Below are 25,711 nucleotides of genomic sequence, written 5' to 3' on the forward strand. Positions count from 1 at the left end.
CACTTAATGCACGCTAACAGGGGTATCCGCATGACTGCATTAAGGCATTCTGTGAAAATATACCTGTTAGCATACGCGTTAGGGAATTTTTCTGGAAGAAGGCATGGCATGGGATGGGCGTGGCAACATTATCCTGTAACATTTGCTAATGGGATAACAGCTGAGTTAACATAGGAGTTGTTAACATATGAATAGCCATACTGGGTCAGACCAATGGTCCATCTAGCCCAGTATCCTGTTGCCAGCGGTGGCTAATTCAAGTTACAAATACCTGACAAAATCCCCCCAAAATAGAAGGATCCATGGTACTGATACCAGGGACAAGCAGTGGCTTTCCCCATGTCTAACCTTCCTTCAGGAAATTGTCCAAACCTTTTTTAAACCCAGAAACACTAACCATCAATTCCATCATCTTCTAGCAACACGTTCCAGAGCTTAACTATTAGTTAAGTGAAAAAATATTTCCTCCTGTTCATTTTAAAAGTATTCCCATGTAATTTCATTGAATGTGCACTAATCTTTGTACTTTTTGAAAAAGAGTAAAAAAAAAAATCGATTCACGTTTACCAGTTCTACACCATTAAATATTTTGCAGACCTCTATCACATCCCACCTCAGCCATCTCTTTTTAGCCTTTCCTCATAGAGAAGTCGTCCCATCCCCTTTATCATTTTTGTAGCCCTTCTCTATACCTTTTCTAATTCCACTTTATCTTTTTTAAGTCTTTCCTCATATGAGAGGAGTTTTATCCCCTTAATCATTTGGTTGCTAAGTGCTCCTTTGTTAAATCCTAGCAGTTAACATGCACTGACTAATTAGCATACAATCTGCATAAAACATGCTCTCAAAAAGAATAGCATTACATTGGAGGTTAACACGTGCAAAACTGTTTTAATTTTTAAAGCATTGAATGATGATGTCTCCCTGCTAGTGGCAAAAATCATTCTGCTGCGAAATTCATGCTAGATGTTCCATCTTTTAAACGTATCAGATTAGATGACTATGGGCAAAAGAATGCTCTATGTAGGGGCAGCTTGTTTATGGAATAAATGTCCAGAACAGTTGCATAGAATGAGAAATGTTTTACAATTCTGAAAACAGTTGAAAGCGTTCCTGTTTCAACAGGCTTTTATTTAAAGATGTCAACTGTTTTGGGGACCTAAATGATTTTATTTTGTTTTATAGTATTCATCTTTTTGTTTGTATTTTGTAATTTTTGCTTATTATGTGTGTGTAATAAATAAATAATCTGTGTTAACTTTAAATCCTAATGTCCTTTAGTAAACATACCCTGAAGAGCAGGACTTTAAAGTGTTAATCTGGAAAGAAGGAATGGAGCATCTATTTTAAGTTTCAACAATTTTTATTGATATCATAAGCACTCACCAGAAAGTTATCATACAAGAACAAAGTACAGCATCAATTCCACTTAAAAGCATACAGCAAAAATACAGGACATTTGTCATCAATCCTTTTCTTACAGAATATCCAAACCTCCTCTTCTCTAACTTCCCAACCCTCCCCCCATCCAGACATAATATTAAGGCAAATATTAATACGATAAATACAAATTCCACAGTTAATCTAACCCTCTACCCCTCCCCCCAGAATGAAGAAATCAACAGATTCAAGGGGAAACAAAACAACCAAAGGAAAAATAGATCTGCAATTCCCCACCCCCCACCCCCCAGCACACACACACAAAACAAGTCCAAGAGACCAGGTTCCTTCTTGTCTCCTGGATCCAGCAAAACTCAAGGTGGGATCTCAACTGTACATCCCACATCTCCCCAGAGTATACCCTCACCTAACCCCCATCCCCTAAAGTATATGAAGTTTATTTAGTAAGAAACTACGTCCCAATGGTGTCAAGATTTTTAAATAGACGTCCGAGATGAGCAAAAATCTCTGTGTGCATTTGTGAGAAGAGGCAGGCATCCTGAGTCTCCCAAAGTGCGAAAGCATGCACCTGGTTTTTCCATCCCCAAAACATGGGAGATTCTGCAGTTACCCAAGCCTGGAGGATACACTTAAGGGCCACCAGCCTCAATTTCTAAACAAAAGAAGCTTCACCCCTCCCACCCAAGGCCCCAGCATCTACTGTTCCAAACAGGTAGGTTTGGGGGGGGGGGGGGGGATAAAGGGATCATCACACTCAAAACTGACCAAAGAAATTGGCTGACTTTACTCCAGAAAAACTGAACGCTCTGACAACTCCATGATGAATGAAAAAAATATTTTTCCTCTGCCAAGTATTTAAGGCACATGCATTGGGCAAAAGCCCCACACGAAAAAGCTGCAATAAGCTCGAAGCAGAAATCGAAAATGTGTCTCCAGCAATGAAGTCATCCCCATCTGTGGGATCTTTCTCAGCGCCAATAGCATATTCCAGTTCTGCAGGGGGGGGTTCCCAGATCCCACTCCCATCTGTCCCGCAACCATCCAAATTCCTTTTCTCTCATGTAGAAAACTAATGTGAAGACCAGCAATTTTTCCTCAGCACAAGATTCAAAGAAAGCCCGTACCTTCTCCCCCATTCTTGTTCCTAACTTCACTCTGGGCAGACCACGACAATAGTGTTTCAGCTGACAATATGCATAGCGATCTCCCCACCCCCTACCTTCTAAGGCTATGAGGTCTTCCAATGATTGCAACCCACCCTCCTGGGTAAGTGCATGTTCTAAAAGGGTCAAACCCCAACTCGCCCATCTGACAAATGAACGATTGTCTCTGCCAAGCAAGAAAGCAAGATTACCACAAAGAGGCAATAGATCCATCGCCAATGGGTTGCCCACAAAGAGATTAATTAAAAATTTCCAGGCATCTCGTAAGGGCTGAAGAAGCATACACTGTCCTCAAGGATGCAGAAGCATCTTATAAGGAGTCTGGAGTAGGGAGAGAAAATGATAGGGCGAAAATAAGGTTCTCTCATAAGAAATAGGGGTGTAATCCTGGCCATCAGTAATCCAATCAGACAGATGATGCAGGAGGCCACATTATATAGCTGGATGTTAGGTAAGCCAAGGCCACCTGCGGCCCAATTGCCCATCAGACAGAGAAGCCGAATTTTAACCTTTCCCACCCAGCAAAATCTAGCAAAAAGCTGGTGCAAACGCCCAAGATCTTTGTTCAATAAGCGCAAAGGGAGGATATGAAGCAGGTATAACCAGATTTATCCTGCCCATCAAGGATAGTGGCAAGATATGCCAGGCTACCGTCATCGTGTCCCCTCCAAAAATTTAGAAATGTTCACAGAATAGAGGTCCCTAGAACCAATTCCCAACTGTATAAAGAGGTAATGAAATGTGCCTGTGGCCCATCTAAGGGGAAAAGCATGCTGAAAAAAAGGTAAAGAAAAAAAGGGTCAGCGTTTGTAAAAAAAAAAAAAAAATGTAATTTAGAAAGATGAAATGGTTATATGGCAAAAATAAGTGAAGTTGGGAAACTGGTCAGGAAAGCAGAGATGCAGATGGAATAAAAATAACTGAAACTTAAAACATAGGACAAAAAAATGGATTAGTGACAGGAGAAAGTACAGAACTGGCACTACACAACTCAAAGAAAGAAATAGAGACTGAGGAGGAAAGCAGAATTACTTTAAATATTTTAGTTCACTGGTCGCTGAGAAAGTGCCAGAATTAGGACCACTGACAACTGACACAAAAGGGAATGGAAGCAAGATAGACTTAGAATTAGCTAAATAAAAAATAAGTACATAAGTACATAAGTAGTGCCATACTGGGAAAGACCAAAGGTCCATCTAGCCCAGCATCCTGTCACCGACAGTGGCCAATCCAGGTCAAGGGCACCTGGCACGCTCCCCAAACGTAAAAACATTCCAGACAAGTTATACCTAAAAATGCGGAATTTTTCCAAGTCCATTTAATAGCGGTCTATGGACTTGTCCTTTAGGAATCTATCTAACCCCTTTTTAAACTCCGTCAAGCTAACCGCCCGTACCACGTTCTCCGGCAATGAATTCCAGAGTCTAATTACACGTTGGGTGAAGAAAAATTTTCTCCGATTCGTTTTAAATTTACCACACTGTAGCTTCAACTCATGCCCTCTAGTCCTAGTATTTTTGGATAGCGTGAACAGTCGCTTCACATCCACCCGATCCATTCCACTCATTATTTTATACACTTCTATCATATCTCCCCTCAGCCGTCTCTTCTCCAAGCTGAAAAGCCCTAGCCTTCTCAGCCTCTCTTCATAGGAAAGTCGTCCCATCCCCACTATCATTTTCGTCGCCCTTCGCTGTACCTTTTCCAATTCTACTATATCTTTTTTGAGATACGGAGACCAGTACTGAACACAATACTCCAGGTGCGGTCGCACCATGGAGCGATACAACGGCATTATAACATCCGCACACCTGGACTCCATACCCTTCCTAATAACACCCAACATTCTATTCGCTTTCCTAGCCGCAGCAGCACACTGAGCAGAAGGTTTCAGCGTATCATCGACGACGACACCCAGATCCCTTTCTTGATCCGTAACTCCTAACGCGGAACCTTGCAAGACGTAGCTATAATTCGGGTTCCTCTTACCCACATGCATCACTTTGCACTTGTCAACATTGAACTTCATCTGCCACTTGCACGCCCATTCTCCCAGTCTCGCAAGGTCCTCCTGTAATCGTTCACATTCCTCCTGCGACTTGACGACCCTGAATAATTTTGTGTCATCGGCGAATTTAATTACCTCACTAGTTATTCCCATCTCTAGGTCATTTATAAATACATTAAAAAGCAACGGACCCAGCACAGACCCCTGCGGGACCCCACTAACTACCCTCCTCCACTGAGAATACTGGCCACGCAATCCTACTCTCTGCTTCCTATCTTTCAACCAGTTCTTAATCCATAATAATACCCTACCTCCGATTCCATGACTCTGCAATTTCTTCAGGAGTCTTTCGTGCGGCACTTTGTCAAACGCCTTCTGAAAATCCAGATATACAATATCAACCGGCTCCCCATTGTCCACATGTTTGCTTACCCCCTCAAAAAATGCATTAGATTGGTGAGGCAAGACTTCCCTTCACTAAATCCGTGCTGACTTTGTCTCATCAGTCCATGTTTTTGTATATGCTCTGCAATTTTATTCTTAATAATAGCCTCCACCATCTTGCCTGGCACCGACGTCAGACTCACCGGTCTATAATTTCCCGGATCTCCTCTGGAACCTTTCTTAAAAATCGGAGTAACATTGGCTACCCTCCAGTCTTCCGGTATTACACTCGATTTTAGGGACAGATTGCATATTTCTAACAGTAGCTCCGCAAGTTCATTTTTTAGTTCTATTAATACTCTGGGATGAATACCATCAGGTCCCGGTGATTTACTACTCTTCAGCTTGCTGAACTGACCCATTACATCCTCCAAGGTTACAGAGAATTTGTTTAGTTTCTCCGACTCCCCCGCTTCAAATATTCTTTCCGGCACCGGTGTCCCCCCCAAATCCTCCTCGGTGAAGACCGAAGCAAAGAATTCATTTAATTTCTCCGCTACGGCTTTGTCCTCCTTGATCGCCCCTTTAACACCATTTTCGTCCAGCGGCCCAACCGACTCTTTGGCCGGTTTCCTGCTTTTAATGTATCTAAAAAAGTTTTTACTATGTATTTTTGCTTCCAACGCTAATTTCTTCTCAAAGTCCTTTTTTGCCCTCCTTATCTCCGCTTTGCATTTGGCTTGGCATTCCTTATGATCTATCCTGTTACTTTCAGTTGGTTCTCTTCTCCACTTTCTGAAGGATTGTTTTTTGGCTCTAATGATTTCCTTTATCTTACTGTTTAGCCACGCCGGCTGACGTTTAGTCTTTTTTCCCTTTTTTCTAATACGTGGAATATATTTGTCCTGAACCTCCAGGATGGTGTTTTTAAACAGCATCCACGCCTGATGCAAGTTTTTTACTCTGCGAGCTGCTCCTTTCAGTCTTTTTTTCACCATTTTTCTCATTTTGTCGTAATCACCTTTTCTATAGTTAAACGCTAGCGTACTTGATTTCCTAGTTTCACTTCCTTCAATGCCAATATCAAAACCGATCATATTATGATCACTGTTATCAAGCGGCCCTCGTATCGTTACCCCCTGCACTAGATCATGAGCACCACTAAGGACTAAGTCTAGTATTTTTCCTTCTCTTGTCGGCTCCTGAACTAGCTGTTCCATGAAGCTGTCCTTGATTTCATCAAGAAATCTTATGTCCCTTACGTGTACAGATGTTACATTAACCCAGTCTATATGCGGGTAATTGAAATCCCCCATTATTATTGTGTTGCCCAGTTTGTTTGCGTCCCTGATTTCCTTTAACATTTCCGCATCCGTCTGTTCGTCCTGGCCAGGCGGACGGTAGTACACTCCTATCACTATCCTTTTCCCCTTTGCACATGGAATTTCAATCCACAGTGATTCCAAGGAGTGTTTTGCTTCCTGCAGAATTTTCAATCTATTTGATTCAAGGCTCTCGTTAATATACAATGCTACCCCTCCACCAATCCGATTCACCCTATCACTACGATATAATTTGTACCCCGGTATGACAGTGTCCCACTGGTTATCCTCCTTCCACCAGGTCTCAGAGATGCCTATTATATCTAATTTTTCATTTAGTGCAAAGCAACGAGGCCAGACGGGACACATCCATGGGTATTTATGAAATTAATGAAATTATGGTGTCTCCACCATCTGAATCTATCAATGCTTCCTTAGAGTCAGGTGTAGTTCCAGAGGACAGGAGATAGGAAAATGTGATGATTCCTCTCCAACAAAGCATAAATAATGAGGAGGCTGAGAACTACAGATTGGTTAGTCTGACCTCATCTGCGAGTAAATTAATGGAGTTGAACAGAGGAAAACGCAGTTTCTGGAATCTAATGGATGACCGGATGCAAGGCAGCATGGTTTTATCAGAAAGTAAGTCTTCTCAGAATCTGATCAGTTTTTGGTTTTTTTTGAGTGCACTAGATGTGGTCCACGACTCAACATTGCAATTTATTCCAATTGATTGAGCCATCACAGAAAATCACTGATGAAATAAGCAATAGCCAAAGTGGTCTAGTGCTCTCATGAACAGGAGAGGACAACCCTTTCAAAACCTTAACCACCATATAATAACAAACCTAATTCACAGTACAGCAGAAAAACAACGAAGGCTCTGGAACCAAGGGGACATATATCCTCTTGCCCACTGCAACCTATCAGCATTCATCTCTCTATATAAAAGGCAAAACCAACGTTCTATGAAGCCTCCAGCCGGAAGTGTGAAGGGGGCGAGATATCCGGTTTCCCTATGAGTGTCTGCCCCGCCCTCTCTGTAACAGTCAGTGAAGGAAAACAGAGCACGAAATCAAATCGCTGGCTCTGTAACAGTGAAGGACTCAGAGGGGGGAGGGGAGAGAGGCCAGAGGGCAGGGACACACACACTCCCACATGCACACAGAAGAAAACATTGCTAGCCCCCGTTTCATTTGCATCAGAAACGGGGCTTTTTTACTAGTACTTTAATGTTAAGCTAAAATATCTTCACCGATTTTAATGGAAGGGCACATAGTAGAATATTATAGTTACCCCAGGTAGAAAACACTGCCTGAATCACTTTTTAAAAATCAGTAGGGACAAAAAAGCCTTGACTTGACCTACTGACATTATATACCACTTTGCACAACTAATATATTAAAGCAGTACAGTACTACGTTCCTAATATGCAGCCTCATAGAGTTTACTGTTGCTCCAAACTCATGCCAAAGTACCATCCATCATTTCAATTAACTTAACTGGTCTTTTGAGTTACTTTAGGTAACGTGTACACATAGACATAGTCAGAATCATAGTCTCCATTTTCTTCGCATTAATAGTCAAACCATTTTTAGCCAAAGGTAGCACCCCTAGTGGGTTATCCAGTGGACCCTTATCTATCTCAAAAAGCGCAAACAGTATAATATCATCTGCATAAAATTGATAGTGAATACTGTGACATTTGAAAAGAGAATATTAAAGAACAAGACAGAATATTAAAAACACAGATAAGGCTTAACCATAGGTATTCCCATTTCATCACCTCTCACGTCACAAACTAACCAAGCCAGCCAAGAACTTTATTAATCGGCAAAATCGGCTGCAGCTTTATTATTCAATAACACATCAACTGTTGCAGTTCAACTCTTCTTTCACTGTAATAATACATAACTCAAATTTTCCACTTTGTAGTTAGCACCGAACAATAACATTTAACTATTTTACCAGACAGGATCTGCAGTAACGCAAGATCCTGCATTTCTCCATTCTCCAAAGGTTCATGATGGTGCTGCACATGAACCCTTCTCTCAACCCCATTTCCCCCATTCCTTATCTTAACCCCCAAATCAATCTGCAAATTACTGCTGAATACAGAAGTTCACTACAACAACAGGTTATAGAACACTAGAAGTTTCATGCCTAAGTGCCAGCCTTTGACATGGTGCAAGTGCTTGCATCCAAAATTAGGCGCGAAACTGCGGACTTATGCAAAATTCTATAATAGCCATTCTGTGTGGAGCTACAGTTATAGAATTTGCACTTAGCGTGCTATGATCCAGGTGCCTAAATTTTGGCACTCTTTCTTGAATCTACCCCTATGACTTTCTCACTCATTGAGTAAAACGATCTGAACTTTGCTTTTGACTTCTTTTAGCTGCTTTTGCATTGCTAGAACCATCTCCTTTTTCTAGGCTCGGATTTTATTTAGATCTGAAAATGTTGGGTTTTTCTTTTTTTACTTAAGAAATAAAGGCTCCCATAGTGTTTCTCAGAATTTTCAATCTCTGAGGGTCTCTCGAGGTATGAATCATCATCTCCGATATTTGTTGTTGAGGCAAGTGAAGGAACTTGAGGAACTGTTTCCATCTCAAAGTTCTTCATAAACTGGGCTTCTAATCTTTTTAGCTTAAGTTTCTCATATTTCACTAGATTGTCCTCCATTCCTTCTGGGATAGCCAAAATTTTCCAAGTGTTTTTCCAGCTCCTATTTCCATTTCAGTTTATCAGCAACTTTACTTTTCCCCTGTAGCAGTGTTTCAGTATATTCAAATAAGTAGGTCTACTCCTACCCTAGCTAATATTCAAACACCTTTCTGACCTCATATGCAACTTTCTTTAAATTAGACCCTTATTTTCTAACTCCTGTTACTCTATCTTATCTTTCTATATGTTCCATCTTTGCATACACTCTGTGCTGTCTATTAAAATGTTTTACTGTGTATTATGTTGACATTGTAATGTTGCATACTATGCCATACTTTGTATTGTTTGAATATTTTTACTGCTGTAAATGTCGATTGCCTACGCTTTGACTTATTCTTGCTGTACACCGCATTAAGAGGCCCTGCGCTAAAAGCGGCGGTTGTTTTTGCCAAACGCCAGGGCCTCTTTTACCGCTGTGCGTAAAAAGGCCAAAAAATGAAATGGCCATACAGTAAGTTTGCGCTGGCTTGCTGTGCAGTCATTTCGAAGGGAGCACTTACCGCTACCCATTAAAGGTGGTGGTAAGGTGTCCTGCGCTAACCCGGTGTTAACCGGGCAGCACATGGTGCAGCCCCATTACTGCTGGGTAACTGCTACGGTAAAAAATACGGAACAAATTTTCTGTAGCACCAGAAATGGCGTGCAGTGGGGTGACTACAGCTAGGCACCCACGTTAGGCCAGCAGTAGTTCCAGGTTGCCATGCGGAACCCTTTAGTAAAAGGGCCCCTAAGTGAATGCCTTCAAAAAGGTGGTAAATAAATTCTAATAAATAAAGATAAAATAAGGTTGACTTTTTTTAATATTTGCTATCTTTCCAGGCAGCCTGGTTTGGGAAAGAAATTTCAAATATAATTACGTCATCTGATTCCTATATGGAGTTTTGTCAAAATATAAAAATATTTCTATTTAGGAAATATGTACTAAATTCAGTATAGGTTTCATTATATCTAGATTAATATATATATTTTAGTTTGTACCTTGAATCTTTTAAATTGTAATTCCAGAGGACTAACCAGAATCTTCTTCTGTAAACCACTCTGAACTGAAAGGCTAGTGCAGATTATAAGTTTTGGTATTATTATTATTTTCTAAAATTTCCCAAATTGAAATAAAGAGAACAGTGCTATAAAGGAAAACTTCCTCCATTTTTATTTCTTTAGCTACACCAGGTTCTAGTTGTTGATACCTTAAAAGACTACAGTTCCTTCGTAATATAGTACACAGGACAAGAGAGATTCAGCTTGAGTTCTTTGTCAATAGCCATTTTTGATTTTGAAGGATTCTGTTTGAACCTTTTAACTTCATGTGATGCTGTAAAAGTGATTTGTACTTTGCCTAATTCACCATTGGTGTGACAGCTCTATTAGGGTAAATAGCTGGAAGACACAGCAACATTATCTGCAGTATTTATTGGTTTATATCAGTGGTTCCCAAACCTGATCCTGGAGGCACCCCAGCCAGTCAGGTTTTTCGGATAGCCACAATGAATATTCATGAGAGCTCTGCATGCAGTGAGGCAGTGCATGCAAATCTCTCTCATGAATACTCATTGCGGATATCCCAAAAACCTGATTGACTGGGGTGCCTCCAGGACCAGGTTTGGGAACCACTGGTTTATATATTCTTTAGTCACACAGAAGTCTCTTTACTTCGCTATAATTGGCACACCCTCTCATGGGTTGGGAATGTTTCCCCACTGGACAACAAAGCCACTTAATTTGGAAAGGGGAGCTCTCCCATGTGTGATAGGAAAAGAAAAAAAAAAAAAAAGATAGCCTAGATATTTTTAGATGACCAGATACTGTAACCAGAAATTTTTTTTCATATATTCCAAAGCACCAATATGATTTTCTACATAGAGAAAGATATCGGAAGGCCATATGCTCCAAGTAAGAAGAAAATGTTCCATCACCATTCCATTCCTCTCAACACTTGGCAGCAATTTTTCCCCCTAATGCTTCTCAAAATGCACAGAGGCATCTTCATTCACAGTTCTTATTCATTATTTCTTGGCATACGGATTTTTTGCATGGGTACATTGAAAAAGCAGGTCTCTGCCTGCCAGATTGATGTTATTCCCTGGGAGGGCGGGAAAAAAAATAAGTGTCAATTAAGGTAACCCTCACAGCTCTGTCTTAAAGTGACTTTACACCGACAGAAGATACTCTACATCAGGCTTGTCCAAGTTCAGTCCTCAGGGGCTGCCAACAGGCCAGGTTTTCCGGATATCAGTAATAAATATGCATGGCAAGATCTGAATGCCTATTATATCCAATGTATGCAGATCTTTCTCATGCATATTCATTAGGGATATCATGAAAACCTGGCCTGCTTGCAGCCCTCGAGGGCTGAACTTGGACAAGCCTGCTTCATATAACTGAAATGATTGTGATCTACCTAATCCCAACTCTAAATCTTTCAGGTTAGATTTCTTCAATATTCAGATTATCTTATTTATTTAGATTTATTTAACACCTTTTCCATATTCACTCGTCAGGTTTTTAATTCTCTTACATTCAAAGTAAAGCAAGGACTGCAGCGATCAAGTTTCAGACTGCCTGTTTATATTAATTAATTAGTTGTTCGTAGTTGAATTGTGGCATGAACAGAGGAAACCTCAAACATGGGTCAAGACTCCACTTTATCTAAACACAAACCCAACATGCTCCCCTCCCCTCCAGTAATACTAATGTAACTCTGAAAACTGAACAGTTTTGGTCAGTAAATAAGCTAAAAAAAAAACCCAAAACCTATGAACTGAAGAGCCTAAAACCTATGAACTCAAGAGCGAAGCTCCATGGTGAGTGTTAGTAGTACAATGATGCTACAGTATGCATTAGATGCTCTGGCTTAGGTGTGAGGTTCATTACTATCATGGTATGCACAAATCTAACCCATTTGGAAGCAATGCCCTTGAAAGAAACATCACAATTTGGGAAAGTCTAAAGAAAACTTGTTCATGGACACACTGCAACAGAGCATAACTAATGAAATTAAAAATGGTTAAATGAACTCCTGATAATAAAAGGAGATAATACTACTATTAAATCACAACCTCGTACTGGATTACAAAGGTAGGCAAAGAACTCAAGGAAAAGGGGGAAAATATCAAAGGAAAAGCTTCAAAAGACAAATCAATGCAAATAAGAGCTCTGACTGGACAGGTTAAAAATTATCCGAGTGAGGACATCAGTGTGCAACGGCATCTAAGAAAGCAAATAAAGAATAGGCGAGAGATGGAAAATAGAGAGGTGCACGAGAATGAGGATCATGGGATTCCTGCGGGGATGGAAGGAGTTGCTGTGGGATTCTCATGGGAGTGTAGTCAAGAACTCTTATTTTGTGGACAAAGCTGGAGGATAATTTCTAAAATATGTTAATATTTTCTTTTATTACAATGCAGATATTGCTTATACATTTATGTTTATTATGTGATTGTAAAATAAAAAATATATAGATCATAAAATCTCTGGTGATACCAGAATGAGGCTTGGAATGCACTGAGTGAGCCAGGGGAATTGGTAGGCCAGAATGAGGCATGGAACATACAAAGAGGCAGCTGGAATACTGATTGATTGAATACTGAATATTATCCATAAAACCATGTGAGGCTGTTCGGGTCAGGAGGAAATAGAGGGATGCTAAGTGATAGCTTTGACACCTGCTGGAATGGGTGGGGATGGAGAAGATTAATTGCTGGGATGGGTGGGGATGGAATGGATCTTACCGGGTATGAGTGGGTATGGTTTAGAATCCATTGGGGACAGGCAGGGGTGGGTGAAATTTCTGTTCCTGTGCAACTCTATAAAGATAATATAGGATAGAAAATGAAGCAGAATATACCAATTAATGATGGGGGAGTAATGCAAGAGAATGAGAAAAATATAAGACAGACCAGGAGATTCAGGAGTTGGCAGCTGATCCCCCCTGGCTTACATGGTGATAGAAAGGGGAAAACTACTAAAGTTAAACCTGACACCCAAAGTAAAAAAGCATGATAAGTAAAATCAACAAGGCTATAATCTTCATAAATGAACCATCTACTGATATGTGATATCAGAAATAAATTGGAAACAAAATTGTGCAGCACATTACTGAGAGAATCCTACTGAGAAGGGCACAAGATCAGAGAAGCATCAAAGAAAAAATTCATTGCACACAGAGGTGTCCCCGATAATACAGGTACCTCAAAGGGTCAGGATACTGAAACATGCTGTATTAACAGAAAATAACTTTAAAGTTATACTTGTTAATAACAAAGCACCAGCAGAAGCACAACATCTGCCGAGATATGAGAAAAATGAGAGACATCAAAACATTTAAAGAGAACCCAAAACAATTATAGTGGGAACTTGGAAAGAACATTACTGAAATGAAAATACCACCAACTAATTCTGAAACAGAAACTTTGGAGGAATTTTGGATGCCCCACTAAAGCAAAACCAAAAACCCAGAATACACCGGAACATGGAAAAGGCACAGCTATGGAATAGCTTGAACATGAGAATTGGAAACCAGGCTAAATAATTTCCTAAACTGGGAGAGAACTGGTCTAGATCAAGTTTCCAACTTTTAGCTTAAATATCTCTCCACTACACCTGAAAATTTTCAAAAATCAACTGATCAGACAGCCAGACCTATGACCACAATGGCTAATAACAGAAAAAAATTTCATTCAAAAGGAGACAAGTAATATCCCCCAAACTTCAGACAGAAAGGCATATTTATATATCTAGGAGTAGAGAAAGAGAGTGACAATTCAGCATAAGGTTCTGAAATAAAAATTAGTAAAGTTTACAGTTGATTAAAAGTAACACTGAAATGTGCTTTAATAAAGTTCAAGCTAGCAACTGAAACACTTTCCTGACCTGAAAGACCTTACAAAACTGGATGTAGGAACAAGAAAATTCCTCCATGCTGAAGAGGTAATCTAAATCTATAAGAATCAATCTATGTCTAGACTAAAGAAATTCTAAGAACAGCACAAAAATTTGTTAAAGAAACAACTTATACATACAGAGCTACTATAAGGTCTCAAAACCTGCTTAGCAGCATCAGCTGACCCAAATGTGTTCTTTCCTATATAATATTGGCATTCTTTTCTTATTTTTGATTTTATTTGTGCTGTACACTGCTTTGATTTACATGTTAAAAAAGTGATTCGGAAAATTTCAATAAACAAGAAGCATAAACAAATAATGAATGAAATGGTGACATATGAAGGTAAATACCAAAATCTGTCTCTGTCCTTAAACTTGGACAAGCATTCTGACAAATAGGAGTGAGAACCCATCAGTATAGGTAGGGAAGAAAACAATAATTTACAAAACAAAATAATTTTTTTAATTATATCAACAAATGAGGGGGAAAAACAAGTGGGCAATGAGCAAATACAGTGGGAAATACAAAGTACTCCCCCTGGGAACCATATGCCAATCAAAAACACACACAAAAGGGGTTTTTTTCCCTTTTCCTACCCAAAGCATAGGAGTCAGTTGTAAGCCAGAACATAGAAAAAGAGTGGTTATAACAGAGAAATGTAGATTCTTAAAGGATAAGCTGGAACCAGTTACTCATCACCTAACTGGCTATAAAGTTCTAATGAGAGAAAAATTCTGTACAGCAAACACAAGGTAGAAGGTATTATCCACAGGTAACTGAAAACACAACACTGCTGTACCAGAAATGCACTGGTATCATGACCCTAAGAGAACTGTGGAGAATGAAGCAGCTGTGATCACTAGGGATACTCCCATTTCAGGTTTATTTCACTTGATTAACCACATAGAGAAAATCTTTCAAAGCGGAGTACAACAAACAATATTAAATAAGGGACTCACACTATTCTCTTGGGCATCCTGTTCGGGCCAGGAGTCGAAAGCAGCTTCCTCCTGTCCCCGGGCCGCGGCGCTGCCCTGGTCCGAGAATCGGCACCCGTCCAAACCCCGGCCTCTGCTGCATGCAAGGAGGAACACCCACTGGAGCCCATCCGCGTCTCTAGCTTTGCCGGCCAAACAGCAGCGTCCCCAACCTCGCTGCACGCCAGGAGGAGCATCGACCGGCTGGCCCAGGGCTGCAGGAGAGGAGTAGGGCAAGTGAGGCCGCGGCACCAACGGAGGGCTCACGAGGGAGCAGCTGTCAGCGGTGGCCTTGGAGACTCGACACTGGGGATCACAGCAGCGCATGGCCAGTCAACTGTTCTGCATTGCATGCGCCGGCGGCCACAGTGGGAGCAGCCCCATCCACTGGCGAAGGAGAAATACTTCTAGGTCACGTATTGCTTCTCTTCTCATTATTGCTGCTTGGTTCGCGACAACAATAAGATACACACTTGTTCCAGTGACTGCTTCTAGAAGTTCCTCCTCCTAGGCTTGCAGAGTGCCACAATTAGAACTTTAAAAGCAGCAGCTTCCCACAGAGAGTCTCACAGCTGCAGAATTGAGACAGAACACAACTGACAATTCCTGCAAACGGTGTAACTCCCAACATTTACTCACAAAAGCGAAGGAACCGAGATCTTGAGCTGCTTCTACCAGATTGCTGGAAAGGACCGATCAACTGCTAGTTTTGAAGCAACTGCTAGTTTTGAAGCAACTGCTAGTTTTTGAAGCAAATTCCAAACAAGTTGTTCCCTGCAGGTCACTGGACCTCAACAGCTAGAAAGGCAAGAGGAATTAACACACAACATCAGAACTCCAGACTCACACCAAAGAACAAAACCTATTCCCACACATCCAGTCATCAGAAATAGCCCCACTACTAGCCCACAGTAAATAGAAACCAAAATGAATACACAAACTACTCCTAATAATCCACTCCTTATCACTGATCCACCTTACACTAACCACCCCCCTTGCAGAGAGCAACATCATACACATACTGCACAATCATCAAAGATTGATTAGACACACCACACTTCATCAAAGACAACAACCTAAACAAAGGAAGAACACAAACATGTGGACAAACGATACAGAATGTAAAAAAGGGGCCAAACAAACTCACCCCAACAAAGAAACAACAACTAATAAAAATCCACACAACACCAAACGTAGAAGACCCATACCAAACGATCCAAGTGGGCTACATCAATGCCAGATCCGCAGTAAACAAAACAACAATTCTAACAGACTGGATCATGGCAGAAGACCTTGACCTTCATCAATGAAACCTAGATCCATGACCAAAAAGACCCCCTAATCCTAGACCTGTGCCCCCCAGGATACAAAATCACACACTGGACCAGAAAGAGAAAAAAAAGAGGCGGAGGCATAGCACTAATCTACCGATCTCAATTTACCACCGAAACCACTGCCGAGTCCATGACAGCCCATTTTGAAATTGCCTCAAACAGAATCCACAAACCCCTGCACGATTACTTGAACTGTGTCTTGTTCTACAGACCTCCAGGTAATTGGAACGAAGGCCAGAATAACTTCATGGACTTCATCTCAAACACATGTGTAACCAACAACAATGTACTAGTACTAGGAGGCATCAACCTTTCGCTTAGAAGACCCAAACTCAATCAACGCACGAGAATGCAAGGAATTCCTCCACCTATGGGATCTCAAATGGTCACGAATGCAAGCAACCCATAGTAAAGGACACACGCTTGACCTCATCTCATACAAACGTTCAACAGACCAGAACTTAATAACAGATATTAAATGATCAAAAACACCCTGGATTCATCATTACAAAATAAACCTATCCCTACACTGGCGGAAGAAGAACACACATCATACTCAAGAGGTCATGTAGACACGAAAACTTTCTGGCAACTGATATACAACAATGAACAGACAGCACAAACAGAATCCATACACTATCTCATGGAATGGGATAAAACATGCAAACACATATTAGATGAAATAGCACCCTTACAAATAAGAACTACAAGCAAGCATAGCTCGATACCATGGTTCAATGATGAACTGAAAAAGCTAAAATCACAAGCCAGGAAACTAGAACGAGCATGGAAAAAAACAAAAGATGAACACACACTCAACACATGGAAACAATCACAAAGAAAATACAAATACGCAATAAGACAGACCAAAAGATCATACTACAAAACTAAAATAGGGACAGATTACAAAGACACAAAGAAATTATATCAACTTGTGAACAAACTCCTAGATACCAACCTGGTCACCGAATCGAATACAGACATCCCATCCGCAGACAAACTTGCTAAGTACTTCAACAAAAAAAATTGTAAACCTACGCAACACGCTACCCCAAGACAACACCGACATCGAAAACTTCCTTAATGAGCTGGACTCAACCATTGGAGAATACCCGGCTGACTTGGCTAAACTTCACCCTCCTTACCATTGATACAGTTGCACGGGCGTTCAATAGGTTCGCCAACACTCACTGTAAACTTGATATCTGCCCCAACTACCTATTGAAATCTGCCCCTGACCGCTTCATAGCAGATCTCACATCCCACGTAAACTACATGCTTCAGCAAGGCCCCTTCCTGAAGGAAAATGGCAATATTCTATTAAAGGCTTGGGAGAACAGTCCGGCTTTCACTTGTTTCTGAAGTAGAGATAGTCTTGAGTACGATAAAGTTCCAGAGTGTAATTAACTGCTGAGAAAGTTTGCTGGTTGGTATCACATCGTGACTACAAATCTGCTAATGGTAAAAATTAAAAAAGGAGGAAAAATAACTTCAGTGGCTTAGGTCACATCACGTCTTAATGGTATTTGGACTAATGACCTGCCCAACTTCTTCATCCATTATCATAGTCCAGGTTAGGTACTTATCTGAAATTAAGCTGCCTCGCTTATTTCTAAGGTTAACCATAGAAATTAATTTGCTAATTTTCCTGTAGGGTACTGAAATTGCTAAATGCTGATAATGCTCCTGAAGAAGCCAATGTGAAACTGTTGCACTGTACAGCGAGGCAGCTTAATTTCAGATAAGTACCTAATCAAGTATGGACTATGATAATGGACTATGATAATGAATGAAAAAAAGTTATAAAAAATTAATTTTAGGAGGTTTGTTTTTGAAAGACCGATGAAGAAGTTGGCCAGGTCATTAGTCCAAATACCATTAAGACATGACCTAAATCACTAAAGTCCTTTGTCATCCTTTTAAAAATTTTTTACCTTTAGCAGATTTGTAGTCACTTGCATTTTCTTTATAGTGAGATTTTCTCTGGTGCAAGTTAAAGCCTATACAAATAGTTGGTATCACATCGTGCAACTTTTCTTTACAAGGGTACAGATACTGATGCTACTTGAGAGGACCTTAGATTTCTCAAAGGTGTATAAAGGGCTAACTTGTCCTTCAAGTACTCTTGTCCATTTTGTCTGAGGGCCCTGAAATCAGAGTTTTAAATTTAGCCCTGTAAGGTACTGGTAGCCAGTGTAGTTCTTGCAGGAAAGGTGTGATGTGGTCACACCACTTGCAGCCTTCATCAGTTGTTGATAAGTAGACTTAGGCAAATTGGTTTAGAATACTAAATATTCACACAATCTTTTGACATGGGGTCATTTTCCCCATAACCCAAGTGTAAATTCATTCCCACCTTTATATACACAGAAGCAGGGTTTTGCTGTTGTTTTTTTTACAAAGTCCTACAAAGATAATGTAAGAAAGTGCCTTTGGGAGTTGCATTGTACTTAAAATTCATGTGCCAACTACTTTAACATGGAAGAGAAACCTTCTTCCTCACCATTATGCACTGAATAATTTTTCATCTTGTGCATTAGCTTTAAATATTAACTTTAAAGCTCATTTATACTTAAAGAACATCTCCCAGATTTGACCTACTTCAAGCATACACAAGTTAAATTTTGTATTAGAAAACTAATTATATACCTCAATCAGAATTTACTGAGCGATTTACTGCACACTCTGCTTTGAGCAAGCATCAAAGCATTCCATTTACATTTAATAGCTGATGTAAAGATCTGCAAACTCAGCCTATTTCATGCCAGCTTTGTAAACTACATCTTAAGTTTATTCATCGATAGTACTTAAGCTACAGCCTTTATTGGTACTCTACAAAGGCACAAGACACGTTATTTTGTACAATGCTTGGTGAAGATGAACAGGAGGAGTGAGAAGAGGGGTGGGGCACTTTGACAGGCCAGCACAAGGTATGTAATTTCCTTTTCAAGGATAACAGGAAGGGGGCCTCAAATATCATGTGGTAAGGTGACCCATAGAAAGGGTAACTGAAAAGAAAAGGCATAACTGGAGATAGCCCGCTTAGTATGGCGAGGACACAGTGTAACAACAAAAACATAGAAAAGACGGTAGATAAAGGCCATTAGGCCATCCATATCATCCTCCTCGCTCTAATGGATCCCACATGCCTGTCCCATGCTTTCACAAATTCAGATAGAATTCTCATCTCCACCAGCTCCACCCTGTCCGTAAAGAAGTATTTCCTTATATGATTTCTGAGTCTATCCCCTTTTAACTTCATCTTATGCCCTCTCATTCCAGAGTTTCCTTTCAGTTGAAAGAGACTCACCCCTCCTGTGCATTTATGCCATGGAGATATGTCTCAATAATATCCCCTCCCGTTTTTATCCCCTCTGTATCTATTAAAGGTCTATGAGTCTGTCCCTATATGCTTTATGAAGACCACTGACCATTTTAGTAGCCACCCACAGGACTGACTTCATCCTGCTTCTACAAGCGTGAACAGTGCTTGAAGACGTGTGGGGAAGATGCACTCTACCATTCTTCTTCTTAGAAGGACTAAGCAATTGTAAGGTTCCCACCTGCCAGTTTTGAACTGAAAAAGTCCAATTTTAGGTACATCCAGTTCCCATGGCTCCTTCCCTCCCCAGCACCATGCTGTCTGCAAACAAAAGGCAGAAGCAGACAACTAGCCAGTCTCCCACCTTATCTCTGACAGTGGCCTAGGGGCATTGCTAGCACAGCTCTCCCTTCCCCTCACTCATGCCTCCTTACCTCTGCTACAAGTGACAGCCTGGGAAGAAGGGGGCAGGGCCACAGCTCATTTTCCATATTCCCCCTGCTGCACATATCAATCGGCCCTATCCTATACTAAGAGGTAACAGCAGAAAAGGACAAGATAGCACAGGTGATGGAGAACAGTGAGAAGACGGGAGGCATGGGAGGGAGACTGCAGGGGAACAAAGAAAAGAAAGATACAGGAGGTAGGCTCAGTGAATTAAGAAGTCACGGAAGGAAGGAAGGAATAGGAGAAAATAAATAGGAGGGAATATTTTTTCACTTAATAGTTAAGCTCTGAAATTTGTTGCCAAAGGATGTGGTAACATTGATTAGCGTATATGGGTTTAGAAAAGGTTTGATCAAGTTCCTGGAGGAAAAGTCCACAGTCTGCGATTGAGACAGACATGCCACAGCTTAATGCCGTTTAACCCCATGCATTCCAATTGGCCTGATCAACTAAAGATACCTACTCACTCACACCTCCAAACCTGACTACCCGTGGATACTCTATGCCAGATTTGGCATCCATATCTATATGTAATTGCAGCAGGCAAGAAAAACGCGATGGTGGCAGAACTCATTTGCAATTTATGTTCCTGTAAGTAATGATATTGTCTGATGGATGGCACCAATGAAGAAGCTTACTCTTGGGATAGGGAGGGAGGGGGGCTTGTGGCAGAAGAAGAAGTGACATAAGTAAAATCAATATGGCAGTATAGAAAGATTAATTTTATTGCCTATTGTAAGAAATTAATTGTATATCCTTAAAATCCTAAGGGCTGAAGTAGGAGTGATCACAGATCTTCTCTATCCCATTCTCTAGACCCCTCTTCCATTCCCAGCCTCGATCACTAAGATTTCTCTCCCCCTCGCTCACAAAAGAACCACATAAACCAGACACAAACATCTGATAACTTTTTAAATATATCAATACACAACAAATTAATATGCAAATGTGGCAGAGCTCTCACCTACCCAACCCCTCTTCCCCAGTCCAGGTTTGATAGTGGGGGGGTGGGGGGGGGGGTTGGCAGGCCTGTTCTACCTATAGTTTATGAAAACAGATGGCTAGTATATTCAAACTGACAAGGATTAAGTAGCTTTCTTTATAATGAACAGAGAAAATGAGTTTGCCAGTGTTGATTGACAGAGAGGGGTTCTCTCCAAGGTGTGCACTCTTTGTACAGACTAGCAGATTTCTAACTGTAAATGAAGTAGACTCACAGCTACTTCTTACACTTGATTTAGTGCAGTGCATTGCACTTTTAGATGATGTAAATCCAGTTTTATATTTAACACCAGACAGAACAATGTAACTTATGCAAACTATATGATCAGTAGAATACAGAGATAGGAGTAATTATATAAAGGATATTTCCCATCAATATGCACATATATAAAGGGGGGAAATTCAGTAAATGGTGTCCAAACATTAGGTGCCGGGAAGTTCTGTGCTAAACTAGTATTCTGCAAAAACACTCTGTGCAGAGCATCCTTTGCAGAATACTAGCTTAGCGTGATTCTCGCACCTAACTTTAGGAACTGGATTTACGCCTGCTAAAATTTGGTATAATGCTGGTGCCCAACTTAGGCATGGAAATGACATTCTGTAACATGTCTAAATCCTGGGAATGTCCCTCCCATAGCCACGCCCCCTTTGCAGCTGCACACAAAAGAAGTTAGGCGCTCAGTTTACAGAATAAGGGTGCAAGTCGGTTTTGAGCGAACCAGCTAATTATTGCCAATTAGTGCTTGTTAAAGCCAACTATTGGTACTTATCCCAAATTAAAGTGCCAATTATATTATGTGCATAACTGGCCCTATTCTATAAACTGGGAGTGCAACTGGGCACCAAATATTAGGTGCCATTTATAGAATTTTTTTTTTTGGGGGGGGGGGGAATGCCTCTTATAAAATTACCTTCATGTAAAGTATGCACTATGACAAGGCAAGTACTGGTATGTGACCCAAGTGTAGGTACATTTGGAGGAAGAGTTTGGCCAAAGTCAGGAACCACATAAGGATACAAATATTGCCATACTGGGAAAGACCAAAGGTCCATCAAACCCAGCATCCTGTTTCCAACAGTGGCCAATCCAGGCCACAAATACCTGGCAAGATCCCAAAAAGGTACAAAACATTTTATACTGCTTATCCCAGAAATAGTGGATTTTCCCCAAGCCCATTTAATAATGGTCTATGGACTTTTCCTTTAGGAAGCCGTCTAAACCTTTTTTAAACTCTGCTAAGCTAACCGCCTTTACAACATTCTCTGGCAACGAATTCCAGAGAGTTTAATTACACATTGAGTGAAGACAAAATTTCTCAGATTCGTTTTAAATTTACTACATTGTAGCTTCATCGCATGCCCCCTAGTCCTAGCATTTTTGGAAAGCGTAAACAGACGCTTCACATCTACCCGTTCAACTCCACTCATTATTTTATAGACCTCTATCATATCTCCCCTCAGCCGCCTTTTCTCCAAGCTGAAGAGCCCTAGCCACTTTAGCCTTTTCTCATAGGGAAGTCGCCCCATCCCCTTTATCATTTTCGTCACCCTTCTCTGCACCTTTTCTAATTCCACTATATCTTTTTTGAGATGCGGCGACCAGAATTTAACACAATCATTAAACGTTTTACACCATTCCACTGTCAGGTATTAAGCTACTTCAGACACAAGCTAATACAGGATTGCACAGTGACAAGTTCAATAGGTTAAGAATGCCAATGGTCTCGCACCTTTAGTGCAGCTAAATAACACTCCACTAATCTTCGTTTCATTCAGCTTCATCAGACTATCAAACTGTTTCCATCAAATGAGTCAATGTTTATAATTTGAAGATATGCAACATCTTTCCTTTCAGCAGCAAAACTGCTCATAAATTTAAATGAAGAGATAAACATACCACTTGCTTCTTAAAAACTAAATACAGTAGAGTCTCAATTATCCAATATAAAAGTTAGAAAATCTGAGAAGCTACTGTGCACTCTCTCCCTCCGGCCATACCTCATGAATAACCCCCCCTCCCCCCTCAAGTGCCTCCCACCCATCCTCCCAAACATATGCAGCTCCCCTGCTCCCAGACTGCCCTTAAGTTCCTTCCTATTCATCAGCTCAATCACAGCCATGGGGGTGGGGGGGCTCGGAGGCCTATGCCCCCACAGAGTGTGGCACTGGCATCTGCAGTTAAGGCTGGCATGGATCCCCAAGCCCTGCCAACCAGAGACTGTCACCAGCATTCTCTCAACTGCTCCTGCCCCCACACATGTATGAGAACTGAGCATGCGCAGGGAGTGCCTACTCACACACGCTCAGTTTTCATGCATGTGTGGGGGCAGGAGCAGCTCAGAGAAAGCCAGTAGACAATCTCTTCAGTTGGTGAGGCTTGGGGATCCCTGCCAGCCGTAGAAGCAGATGTCAATGTCACATTATGAGGGAGCCCAGGCCTCAGAGGCTCCCTATGGCTGTGCTTCAGCTGGCAACTGGGGAGGAACTTAAGGAAGAGTCCAGGAGAAGAGGAGCTGCATCTGTTTGGGAGGGTGGGCAGGGTAGGAGGCACTTTAGGCGAGGATTTCAGGAGGTGTGATGGGAGAGAGAGTGGGCAGAGCCCGGTGAACCAACTGTCTGATGGATATAACCAAGACTCTACCATACTTTGGTTACAGACAACCTTTCATTTCAAGTGAAATGTCTGAAGTACATGGGAAGACAGTGGCATCACATCTTTTAACACCCTCTCCTCCCAAGCAGAGTTCAAATGTATGAAACTACATTTAAAATGGAAGAATGCAATGTTCGCTTTGCACGTTGGTCAATCGCATCACACTTACATGTTTGCCAATAGGTTGATTCTGAGGTAATGATCCAGGCGTCAAAACTGGGGAACCTGTGAGGCCACAAAGCTCTGGAAATGGATTTGGGATGGCTGGCAAAGATGATGTCCGAAATTCCTCCTCTTGGAGTCGCCTAAAAAAAAAACGTGTGATGATTGAATTGCGTACCAGTAAAAAAGAGCCTTGTGTCAGATTTACAAGAAACTTTGCTGGGCTGGCAGAACACAGAGTACTACTGGGATATAACTCCTACCATCTGATAGCATAATACTAACAGCACAGTCATTCCTCAAAGAAACTGCATTTCATGCAATTTTGTTTTTATGGCAGCCTGTGCGCATCGTGCTTATATACTGATTGATTTTTTCTTACAAATTCAAATGAAGAGTTCCCGTGACGGACCATGTGAAACACTTCTGAAGCTATTACAAATGGTTTACAAGAAATTAACTCTCTGCTTCTGTAATTTATCCAAGATACACTTAAATGATTCTCTTCCTGCACCTCCTTCACAAAAACTATGGCAGGAAGGAAGCATATTTTTTTATTACTTTGAACCACTTTTCTGAGGAACTTTTGTTTTTTTTACTTTTCTTTTATTGTTTGTCATGCTACCATTCTTAACATAAGATTTTATTTTTTTTATTTTTGTTACATTTGTAACCCGCGCTTTAACACGCATGGCAGGCTCAATGCGGCAGGCAATGGAGGGTTAAGTGACTTGCCCAGAGTCACAAGGAGCTGCCTGTGCCGGGAATCGAACTCAGTTCCTCAGTTCCCCAGGACCAAAGTCCACCACCCTAACCACTAGGCCACTCCTGTCATCGACACTGCACAGTCACTGCAGGCTTTTCACCTAGCTTAGATAAGCCAAAGCTAGATCTCAGCAGTCTAGGAATTTTGTATTGCTCAACAGCCTTCTTGGGTACAGCAGTATATCAATGTTGGAACGGTTACGTAGCTTAAACAAAGCAATTTAATTAGATGAGTACTATCCACTTTAATTTGTACCATATCCGTTCATGCTGGTGACCCAGAAAGCTATACTTTATGATATGCATGAATGAAACTCTAGGTCATGGTTTGCTTTATACACTAAAGACAGGCCAACAGAAGAAAAATCTAAACATTGAAAAAAATTCCTAAAAACAAGACATCCTGTTACACCAAATTATCAAAGCAAAATCCTTTTTCAATAAGTTAAATCATGGAATACAAATGTAAGCAAAAAGCCATGTGTAAATCATTCAAGTGCCAGCATACAGGTTTCAACTGGAATGTTAGAACAGAGAAGAGTAAGTGGCTTTCTAGGAATTTAATATTTCCCAAATTACCTTAAATTTTTATTTCCATTATTTGATAACCAAGGAGCAAGGGAGAAGGAGCAAGCACGAACCTCAAGGGGGTAATACTACTACTACGACTACTACTACTTATTTCTATAGCACTACTAGACATACGCAGCGCTGTACACTTGAACATAAAGAGACAGTCCCCTGCTTGATAGAGCTTACAATCTAATTATTCATGAGAGAGATTTGCATGCAGTGGAGGCAGTGCATGCAAATATCTCACATGAAGAATCATTGTGGATATTCTGAAAACCTGACCGGTTAGAGTGCTTCCAGGATCAGGTTTGGGAACCACTGTATTAAGTAGTAAATTTAAAATAAACCAGAGAAAATATTTCTTCACTCAACATGTAATTAAAACCTGGAATTCGCTGCCACAGAATGTGGTAAAAGCAGTTAGCTTAGCAGGATTTAAGAAAGGTTTGAATAATTTCCTAAAAGAAAAGTCCACAAGCCATTATTTAAAATGGACTTGGAAAAATCCATTGCTCATTTCTAGGATAAACAGCATAAAATCTGTTTTACTGTTCCAGGATCTTGCCAAGTACTTGTGATCTGGATTGGC

At 40.8% G+C, this 25,711-nt stretch overlaps 1 protein-coding gene across 1 annotated transcript in view; it reads right to left on the reverse strand.

The window, feature by feature from the left end:
* Positions 1–25,711, reverse strand: part of GRB10 (growth factor receptor bound protein 10) — a 414,148-nt gene that overhangs the window by 125,877 nt on the left and 262,560 nt on the right. Inside the window, exon 5 of the mRNA XM_030205442.1 lies at positions 23,792–23,927. Coding sequence (XP_030061302.1) covers positions 23,792–23,927 — 136 coding nt within the window. The remainder of the gene's footprint in view (positions 1–23,791; positions 23,928–25,711) is intronic.

Source organism: Microcaecilia unicolor, chromosome 1, assembly GCF_901765095.1.
Source record: "Microcaecilia unicolor chromosome 1, aMicUni1.1, whole genome shotgun sequence".
In the NCBI taxonomy this organism is placed as follows: Eukaryota; Metazoa; Chordata; class Amphibia; order Gymnophiona; family Siphonopidae; genus Microcaecilia; species Microcaecilia unicolor.